Below are 10578 nucleotides of genomic sequence, written 5' to 3'. Positions count from 1 at the left end.
AAATCAAATATTGATCTTTCCAGCAAGATTTGTTTTACAACAGTAGAGATGGGTCTTGTTACAGGTTTGAGTACCCTGTGAGGTCTGGATTTAACAGTAGCTTTAAGCGACACTGAGTCCCACTGAGGACTAGAAAACACAGGTTTAATACTGCCAAACTTGAGTAACAGCTTGACTAATACCCTAAGTATGCAATATACAATTACAGGTAAGCAGTGCAATGAATGAGCATCTGTGTTAAACCTGCTGGGATTAGCAGAGCTTCATAAAGCTGGGAAGACTTCCTCCTGTTGCAGTGTGTGTGTGTACTCAGGGTAAAGGCTGCTCATTCTAGCGATGGAAAATCAGACAGCATTAAAACTTCACCTGAGGCTGACACCAAGCATCTTGCTTCTATGGAGCTTCTGTGTACCTGGCCAAATGAACCCCGTTCAGGGTGCCGAGGAATGTGCATTAGCGTTGTCCCGTGTGAGAGTCAAATTCACCTCAGGTGCACCTCTCCTGTTTCCCTTCCCCCCATCGAACATCCAATCCCACAGATAAGGTGCCATTTCCCAGCCGTACTGTGGGCTTGGAATGTGGAGAGCAGTCATCTATCACAATGTGTCATCTTATACATTAAACAACACTGACATGTTATTATGGACTACTGGACAAAACAGGACTCATAATTCAGTAATAAAAACTTTTAATCTTTAAGATTAAATCATCTGCATAAGAACACCCAGGGGAGGATGGAGGAAAACAAAGGCTTTTCAATTTTTAAAAGTCTATGAACAACATACATTTCATGCCGGATGTGTGAGAATACAAATACAAACTACTTCATGAGCTTCACTCTGTCTTTCAGAACTCTAAATTTGGGATTTTTGTTGATCTTCTTGTTGAAAAGTGCTAGCACCTCTTCTTCCTTCTTAAAGTTTTGTTCACCAGTAAAAGAGTAGTAGGCTGCCAAAACCTGTAGCAGAGAAAGAAAAAGGATAAAGACAACTTTAATATTTAAAAGTATGAAGATGCAGGGTCGAGAAGTCATACTGGTTACTTTACAAAGTCATTAAGATTGCATAGCTTGACAAAGATTATCTCCAACATGCTTTGACTTACCTTTTTTCTGAGTTTCTTGACTGCCAGCTCCTGGTCAGGTGATTCTCTGAGCACTGCCTTGATGTTTCCCTTCCAGTTAAACTTGCCTGTTAAATATGAAGGAAGCTACATCAGCTGATAGTTTGTTTATGTGTGACAGGTATCAACTGGTGATCCTTTCATTCCTCTAAGCATATGAAGCAACATTGACCCCTGGTGGTTTAATTGTTTCAATTTGATTCTGTGGGAACTTCATCTAGTTCAACCATCGTACCTTTGGGAACCTCTTGATCATCGGTCTCCTTGGAGTCATCGTCATCATCTTCTTCTTCTTCTGGGTGGACTGAAAGACAATAAAACAGTTAAGATATTAAACTAAACACCAGAATGTGTTGTCCCTTGTTAAATCTGTTTTGTAATAATAATAATAATAATAATAATTTACACTTTATTAATCCCACGAGGGGAAATTCGGTTTTTACACTCTGTCTAACACACACATAGGCCGAGATACACACTCATGCACAAACAGGGTTCTAGTGACATGCATTAATGGAGAGGTCTCAGAGTGAGGGGGCTGCCCACAGCGAGCGCTCCAGAGCAGTTTTGGGGTTCGGTGCCTTGCTCAGGGGCACCTCGGCAGTGCTCAGGAAATGGACTGGCTCCTCTCCAGTTACCAGACCAGTTTCCGGACTTGGTCCGTGCCGGGACTTGAACCGGCGACCCTCCGGTTCCCAACCCAAGTCCCTACAGACTGAGCTACTGCCGCCCCAATCTGCGTATCATAATGGAAATCTACCTACAGGAACAAATAGAATAACTGAGAAATGTACATTTAGTAAATAAAAGGTATGGTACAAGGATGCAATTCTGAACATTTTTAAAAACAATTATTTAACATCTGCAGCAGCCAATTTTGTTCTCACCACCTTGCGTCTGTTAGTCAATCAGAATCATTCAAAATCGAGAGGCATGTACCCGCAACCTGCAATCAACATACTACCACGCCCCCATCTCTCGATTCAATGACATCCGATTGGTGTTACAGGACGAGCATGGTCAGGTGAAGAAAAGCAAAAGTTCTGTCTTGTTCTTGGGAATTACACAGTTGCAGCCGTTCTATACATGCGTTTGCAGTCAGAATCAGCCGTTAAGTTACACGCCGATCTCTTTAATGTTATAACTGTCTGATGCGCTTTCTTCTGAGGGCTGCGATATCTTTCAGCAAGGCTGGATCTTTACACTTACTTGAACATAAATCACAATCATACATGTTCCCTACATGCCTTCAAACAGGCTCCAATTAATCAGCTGGATTTGGTAACAGTTGTCATGGCACTATTGGTGGAAGTGGTCGATAATTAAGTGAAAGTCAAAGCTGTTACATTTCAAGGTGTACTGCCATATTCTTGACTGTAAACTTTTTACTTAAGATGAAAGAGTTTAGGGTCATGGTTATTTAATACATTTACTCAATGCACACACAGACACGTGGGCTGTGCATATAAATCTATGTATGACAATACTAAAATAAAAACCTCCAAATTATATAAATATAATATATACAAGGCTTTTTAATGAACATACTTCTCACAGAAAGCTGGTCCATCATTTGTGCATATGCATGATTTGTGGGAGTTCTAACTTTGTTCGCAAAGTAAGATCAAATTGAAGAACATATTGATGAATCTCAGGTTAGTGCGACAAACGTTCATTGTATGGTATACAAACAGATTTGTGCGTACGCACCGTTAGTGAACGAGGCCCTTTGTGAGTAGTCCTGTAGGAGATCACTTACTTTTCTTTGATTTCTTGCAGGATGTCTCACTAACAGCATCCTGTCCGTTCTGCTCCTCTTCTGACTCAGAGCTGTGTTTCCTCTTCCTGTCCTTTTTCTTCTTTTTTCCAGCCTGTTCTTGTTCCGGCTCCTGTGCATCAGGCTTTTCAGCAGCTTTTACAGATTTCCCATTCTTCTGCTGACGAGCCTCTTTGCGCTCACGTTTATTAAGTTTCTTTTTAACGTCAGGATTTCCATTCTGCTTTTCATTTTCATTAGTATCAGCTTTGACTTCAGCCACTGATGCTTTAGCTTCTTTTGTCTCCTGTGGGGCGACTGGAGGCTGTCAGATTACAGATGGTTAGTTAGAGTAAGTTGTGAAGCTGAAGACATATGAAACTCATTTTAATTACCCCTGAACTAATATTTTAAAATGAAGAATATCAAACGAGACTGCTGAAGAACATAGACAGAATATAGCTGCCATGTTTTCCCATCATCCCAATACATCAAAGCTTTACCAGCTACCTCTTACACTATACACTTCAATCAAATAAAAAAAAGGCATTTAAATGTTCAAAGGGCAAATTTGGTTCCATGGCAGATTGCTTATATACAACACTGATTAAGGTAGCTTAAGTAAATCTCCTTAGCCAAAGGGAGCCTGTAAATGTCTGATTGTTTTAGAATCAAGCATGAGTAAAAGTTAAACAGTTAAACAAACATCACAGAAAGAATCTTGAAAAAGTGTTGTTTACTTTGTCAGCTTCAGAAAGGATGACCCAGACTTCTTCATGCAGACTTGTGTTGCCTATTTTCAGGCTGTTTCTCATCCAGTTCTGAGGAAACACAAGAAAGTTGAGCAGTTTATGCAGGCAAATCCAGCAATACATCACTGTGAAAATAAATGGAAATCATAAATCGGCTGCCCTTATAAGGTGTATTTCTAATCTAAACTTTTATCCTACACACACATAGGAGAGCTATGCCTCCAGGAGTAACATTGGGTTCAAAAGCTCCTTTTGGACCAAAGGTCCCCAGAACTAAAAGGTTCAGGTGTTTCTCCTGAAGGAACTAAAAGGTTACCGTCACCCATGGCTGTCTGCGTTTCAACTTGTTTGCTTTTTAATTTATTTTTAGTATAGTTAATGTGTTCTTAAAGTCATACTAAGTCTGATCTATAATAATGTGTTTTGTACCTTTTTATAAATGTAACAAGTCAAAAGTTGATTAAGATAAAGGTAGGGTAAAAACAATGGCCGTTCAGCTGTAGTCTTTTGACACAGCAGGTGATCTAACACCTAGCTGTGAATGACCAATCAGAGCCATTTAGCTCTGCAGGGACTGCCTGCAGGGTCTTTTTTAGTAGTAAACTTCTACACCAGAACTACATTTCTACCCATGTAGATCTGGTGGAAACGCACATAGTTCCTCAAAAAGACCACAGTTCTTGGGTATAGTTCCTCAGGTCGAACCAGGGCTATAGACTTGCCCAAGACACTGAACCTTGCCGTCCTGTTCTTCACAATAAAAAAAAATACCATTTATGGCACAGATTAGAGCAACACAAACCTGGAACTTTGCCTTCTTCCTCGGGACGTTATCATACGCACTGACTTGTCTGAGCACATCCTTCAGCTTTGCACTGACACCAGGCTTGTTCATGGCTTCATGTACTCTCTACAGGAAAACAAACATCAAGTTAGACATCCAAAAAATGTTCAGAGACATCAAGTGAATAATGTTTCTACATCTACCTGGATCCACTGCTGCTGCTTCACGTCTCCTTTGTTTGCCTTAGCCTCGAAGCCTTTACCTCCATACTTTTGATCCTCACTGATGCATTTAATGTGGTTCTTGTAGTCGTCACCCCTGTTCAACAAGGACAGTGGGAAAATACCACATGAGACCCTACAGCAAAGCGAACAAGTTAGTTAAAACAATAGTTTAAAGTGAAAGAAAAAAACACTTATTGCTACCAGAAGTCTTTTCCACAATCGATGCAAGAAAGGACCTGGCAACCCCGGCATATGTTCACATGTTTATCAACCTGAGCTTTTTTCAGGGACTCCCCACACCCGCTACAGGTGAAGAACACCATTTTGACGACGCTGAATTCACAAACAACAAAATCAACCGAATATACAAAATCGACGTGCCAGATCAAGCTAATAACACCTATTTATAAACAGAAATAAGGAAAAGGAGCGAAAATGGAAACCGCCACAGAGGTGTATGAGCTTAGTGTTAGCCAACCTAATTAAGATGACGAATAACTTAATCGACTCTAATAAATAGATGCCTCTGTTGAGGTTTGTTTTGCTTTAAAATCGTATTAAGTGAAACGACTCTCCTACAGCGTCCATGCGTATCAACTTTTCAAAACACACGTGACCGACAGTCGAGAGCTACATTAAAGCTGCTCCGTGTAAAACCACAACCAAAATAAAGTTCCGACTAGGGTGGATATCGGTTCTAGTATAGTCTTTGTTCGTGTATAAAATGTATACGTATTTTTTGCATTAAAGCAGCTGAATTGCATTAACTTTGTGGTTCTGGTAGTGTTTTTGTTGTTGTTTGAAAGTAATGATGCGAGTTTGGGTGGGACACGAAACAACAGGCTGAACAAGGAAGTGATGTGACGTTACTGCTCTCTAAAAGTGACCCATCATCCAAATGAAAGGATGACTCCATAGTAGTAAGTTTAGTTTTAGGTTTATGATAAACATCGCACAAAATAACTGTATTTATGTCTTCGAAAATGTAATTCCTGAGGGATTTATTGCGGCACTGGTTTACAACACTGGCCGTATTGGTTCGTGTTGCTTAGCTTTGTTGTTAGCTTGTTAGCAGTTTCCAATTTTTGCATGGGTGGTCTCTTAATGCAGACACACTGGATTGTGCGCGGTTGTTGAATCATTTACATGACCATTGCCTTTTAAAAAACTATAACCAGAGTTCATATATATATATATATAACATAATTTGATTGGTTTTCATCTCAAGGACTAGTTACACCATGCATGTTTTATATATATATGACATGTCTATTTGTTATTTGGTTTTGTAGAGGTTGGCAACTGAGCCAGCAGCTGAGTGACCATGGACCCTCTGTCCAGCCACAGCTCTTACCTCCTGCAGCAGCTCCAGGAGCAGAGGATTCAGGGGCTGCTGTGTGACTGCATGCTGGTGGTCAAAGGGGTCTGCTTCAAAGCCCACAAAAACGTCCTGGCTGCTTTCAGCTCTTATTTCAGGTGCATTTATTTATTTACATGCATTGTGTGAATAAGTGGCATATTTACATAGCCATCTCGAGCTAGGTATCCACACTTTGCAGGTGTAGAGTGACACAATGTGAACAGTTCTGTTATCATCTCTCTAGGTCTTTATTCCAAAACTCCCCCAGTCAGAAGAATGAGGTGTTTAACTTGGTTATCCAGGATGTAGGTGGCATCGGACAAATATTGGACTACATGTACACCTCCCACCTTGACATCAACCAAGATAATGTTCAAGCACTCCTGGACATCGCCCAGTGTTTGCAGGTTCCAAATGTGCAGACCATGTGTAACGCTTTCCTGAAGCCTTGTCCTCCACCAGTGGAAATCTCATCATTTTCTCTACCAGGCATGCTGAGCTCAGAGCATGACTGCCTCCTGGGGAGCGGTCTTCCTCACGATGTTGATCTGCACTGTTCCTCTGAAAGCCAGAGGCCTGGCTTTGGTAGTGATATGGACCACACCAAAAAGATGCCTGTCTCTGGGCCTAATAGCAGCCTAAACTGTGACACAGCGAGCACCTCTCAGGCACCGATTGAAAAACAGCTTGTCCATGGTTACAAGCTCCGTAACTTCTACAGTAAGCAGTACTTCAAACAAAGTGCAATTGAAACTAATATGGCTGCTTCAAATCAAGGCCCAAGCCCTCTGGTGCTGGTGGAAGAGCAGCAGAGTCAGCCAGGGGTCAGCAACACTCCCATATGCTCAGGAAACCCTGCGCAGCCCAGCACTCCTTGCACATCTGTGGTAGCTGAGAAGAACACAGTCTCCTCTCTCACACCCTCCGATAATTTAACCACCCCTAACTCCATCTCAGGAGACTCCCTGCTCAACAAACCAGTGCGTCCAAAAAAGGCTGTGTACCTGAAGAAATACAACTACCTCCGCTCTCAGAAAGCTTTGGAGGAGATGTTTGCAGAATCAGTCAGTGAACCTGTCCTCAGCTGCTCCAAAGAGAGCCATCCGAGTGAGCCTGTGCTCCAGACTGAAGCTTCACAAGCTCCTGTTGAGGACAATAATGAAGCTCCGGAGGAAGTTACAGAGACAGCAACAGATGCACAACTTCCCAGCCTGCCTGTCAACCAAGGCGATCAAAATATTGAGACTGCGCCCGCGCCACAGCAACAGACAGGACAAAAGCAATATTGTTGTGACGTGTGTGGAAAGATCTTCAAACACCCGAGCAATCTGGAGCTTCACAAGCGCTCACATACAGGTATATATTGGCTTTAACTTTTGTATTAATTTGCTTATAACTGTAATAATTAGCAAATACACTTTGAGATGCAAAAATATCTTCTCCTCTTTGTTGCAGGGGAGAAGCCCTTCCAGTGTAATGTCTGCGGTAGAAACTTCTCACAGGTATCATCTGACCTTTCATTTAGTTTAACTTAGAAATGTTCAGATAAATAAAACAGATAATGTTGATAAATCTGATGTTGTTTTATAGGCTGGAAACCTGCAGACACATTTGCGGCGACATTCAGGAGAGAAACCGTACATCTGTGAGTTATGCGGTAAAAGGTGAGGTCCCCTCCGTGTCTTTTGCGTTTCTCCCTGACGTGTATTTTCTGCTGAATCCTGACTGTCCCACAAAAGCCTCATCTTTGCATTTCCAGTAATGTTATGTATTAGTTTCCCTGAGTTACACAGCCGTAAAGTTGCCTATAAATTGAATTGTTGTCCATGTTTTCCAGCTTTACAGCATCAGGTGATGTCCAACGTCACAAAGTGGTCCACACAGGAGAGAAGCCACATCTGTGTGATATATGTGGTCGAGGTAAATGTTGTTTTTCCAGACCAGTCATCTGCCCTAAGTACTCCTTCAATCCTTTCATGTTTAATACTTATCTAATGGTCATATTCTTTAGCCAGACCTTTAGTACATAGACCCGACAGACCACACATTTTTTCTATAAATTAGGTGGGGGTTTTTTTGTTTTTTTTTACTACTTATCATTCTGTTCTTAAGGATTTAACAATCTGAGTAATCTCAAGGAGCACAAGAGGACTCATGCCACAGACAAGACATTCACATGTGACCAGTGTGGCAAATCCTTCAACACGCACCGAAAGCTTCTGAAGCACAAGGCCCGCCACGCTGGGGAAAAACCACACAGCTGTGCCACCTGTGGTAAGATGCAGCCTCTATCGTGTGTGAGAGTTATTTACATTGTTTCCACTATAGATGAAAAAAAATACTATTCTACGGCTGGCACAATAAGCCATCAACTCTTTTTACTGGGCATACCAAGCACAAGAAATATGTGTAACTGCTGACTGTGAAGTCGGTGTCCAGTTCTGTTTTCTTTTTCAAATATCTTACATAAAATCTCTCGGTCATTTCCTGCTGTAGGGCCAAAACAGGCAGTTTGACTTTTTAATGAATGAATCTCTTATCAAGCTTACTTGATACCACTGAATGCTACATATACTGTACAGCACAATATTCGCATGCTTAAATGAGCAAAACTGAAGGCAGGAAAATGCTTGAAAGCGTAATGTGAACTCAGTCTGTAAGCTCAGTCAAACTTGTACACACTGCAGCTGCCCTTAAAGAGAAGGTGCATTGCATACAGTATACATGTTACAGTATTTGGACACACTACTCGGTCATGATGATTAATCACTATGTTGTGCATCATTGTGTGTTCTCTCTCTCGCTATGTGCTGTAGAGTAACTATGTGAAGTATTTGAGCTTTGCATTTGATTGTGAGTCAAAACAAACACTAAACGTGTGGGCTTACATACTGTAAAATGCAGTGGGCCATCTTTTTTTTTCTTTTACACTTCATTTAAAATACAAATAATAATAATTAAGAAAACACTGAGTATGTAATACTTTTTTTTTTCTTGCATACCTAATCAGTTTGGAAGTATTATATGGAAGTCTTATGTTGTTTATACTGTAGCTATCTAAGCAGTGTTTTCCTTTTATCTGTTTTTAAATTTTTTTTAATTGATGTAGGGAAGTGTTTTATCGGCTCAGGGGATCTGCAGCGTCACATACGCTCACACACTGGTGAGAAGCCGTACGTCTGTAACGCGTGTGGAAAGAGCTTCACCCGCTCTGCCATGTTGAGGAGACACAACACCTCACACTGTAAAGGTGCTTTGGCTGACAACTCGGGAACAGACAACTCTGACCCACCCCGCAGCTCAGATGGAGCGGCCTCAGTCCCAGGCCCGAGCAGGCACAGTAAACCTGCTACAGCGACCAGTGAGGAGCATTTTCCCAGTGTGATGTCTCTTTCCGGGTTAGATAAACCCTCCCCATCTACTCCTTCACCATCACAACCAGCACCTCATATTGAGACTCCATCCCCCAGCATGCAACTCAGCCCAGCTCCGACTCCCACGCCGCTCCCGGAGCTTCGCTCACTGGTGCCCCACCACCTCCTCTCTTCAACGAACCAGGAGAGGACTGCAGCTCTGCCTGCTACAGACCACACAAAGCTGGCAAAGCAACACATGCCTGAGGAGGTGGTGTACGGTCCGTATGTGGAAAATGAGAACATGTCAGTGGAGATGGGACGAGGAATGGTAGGGAGGCAGTACCTACCCCCCACAGAAAATCACTGCAGTGCACTTACTTCCTCCAGCAGGACCAGTAGTGGGTCCTACAGGTCCAGTGAAGGCCAGTTTATCTCCAGTGTGACTCTGTGGGGCCTGGCAATGAAAACTTTGCAAAATGACAATGACATGGACCAGTAAAACATTTCTTTTTTTTTTTTTCTCCAAGGGTGTGCCCCTTGATGCTGATTTCGATTATTTAATTGCTTATGTTTTTCGTTTTTTTGTATACAGATATGTAAACGTATAAACATAGTAGCTCCTAAGATCGAGCAAACATGAAATATAAGTGCTTCCTTGTTTTTCTTAGCATTAAAGAAATCCCTAATCCACCTTTAGTCATGATGGGTAAAAACTGGTGTTGCACTTTTCTTGAAATGCTGAAGATATTAATTCTCTTGCAAAACCCCAGTCGATGATGTCACCACAGGTAACTGATAGAGATGTATTACAGCATCACATATCGGGGGATTATATCTTATAAATTATTTGGGTCCGTTTTTTTATTGTGTGGGGCTTCAAACTAAGGTTACAGTGAGATGATCTGTTTTTGTGATAATTTTTTTAAAATTGATTTTCAATGTTTCAGCAATATACATTTACATATCACATATCAGCGGTCAAGAATCTTCAACCCAACCCCGCTGCAAGATCTCTTTTTATAAAGACAAGTTCAGGAACTTTTGATTAACATGGCTGGTAAGTCATACTCCACTCACTGCATTATGTTGCATATTGTATACATTATGTTATTGCCGTTACATTGACGTAAGAATACACATACATGACCTTAAATGTTCATATACAGATACATTTATCTACATTCCAAATAAATGCCACCTACGTTAACTCAGATAGATCCTAAT

The 10578-nt window shown here is 41.4% G+C and overlaps 2 protein-coding genes across 3 annotated transcripts; one reads left to right on the top strand and one right to left on the bottom strand.

Moving 5' to 3' along the window:
- Nucleotides 1-671: 671 nt before the first annotated feature.
- Nucleotides 672-5439, bottom strand: lyar (Ly1 antibody reactive homolog (mouse)). 2 transcript variants are annotated; one of them, XM_079342574.1, is made up of 8 exons: nucleotides 4840-5439; nucleotides 4618-4732; nucleotides 4433-4540; nucleotides 3619-3699; nucleotides 2882-3203; nucleotides 1358-1426; nucleotides 1105-1190; nucleotides 672-958 (listed from the first exon to the last, which is right to left on the bottom strand). In XM_079342574.1, exons 1-8 carry the CDS (start codon nucleotides 4959-4961, stop codon nucleotides 821-823), a joined length of 1041 nt encoding a protein of 346 aa, XP_079198700.1. In that variant the 5' UTR covers nucleotides 4962-5439; the 3' UTR covers nucleotides 672-820. The 2 variants fall into 2 exon arrangements, with proteins under 2 accessions (XP_079198700.1, XP_079198701.1); XM_079342575.1 differs by having other exon boundaries at nucleotides 1358-1414.
- A 28-nt stretch (nucleotides 5440-5467) lies between these two features.
- On the top strand, nucleotides 5468-10176 carry zbtb49 (zinc finger and BTB domain containing 49). The gene is made up of 8 exons (XM_079342572.1): nucleotides 5468-5558; nucleotides 5931-6114; nucleotides 6243-7354; nucleotides 7454-7500; nucleotides 7589-7662; nucleotides 7836-7918; nucleotides 8111-8272; nucleotides 9108-10176. Exons 2-8 carry the CDS (start codon nucleotides 5963-5965, stop codon nucleotides 9851-9853), a joined length of 2376 nt encoding a protein of 791 aa, XP_079198698.1. The 5' UTR covers nucleotides 5468-5558; nucleotides 5931-5962; the 3' UTR covers nucleotides 9854-10176.
- Nucleotides 10177-10578: the final 402 nt, after the last annotated feature.

The sequence above is a fragment of the Symphodus melops genome, assembly GCF_947650265.1.
Source record: "Symphodus melops genome assembly, chromosome: 4".
Lineage (NCBI taxonomy): Eukaryota > Metazoa > Chordata > Actinopteri > Labriformes > Labridae > Symphodus > Symphodus melops.
The sequence above is the reverse complement of the archived record's forward strand: the minus strand, read 5'-3'. Positions and strand labels throughout refer to the sequence as shown.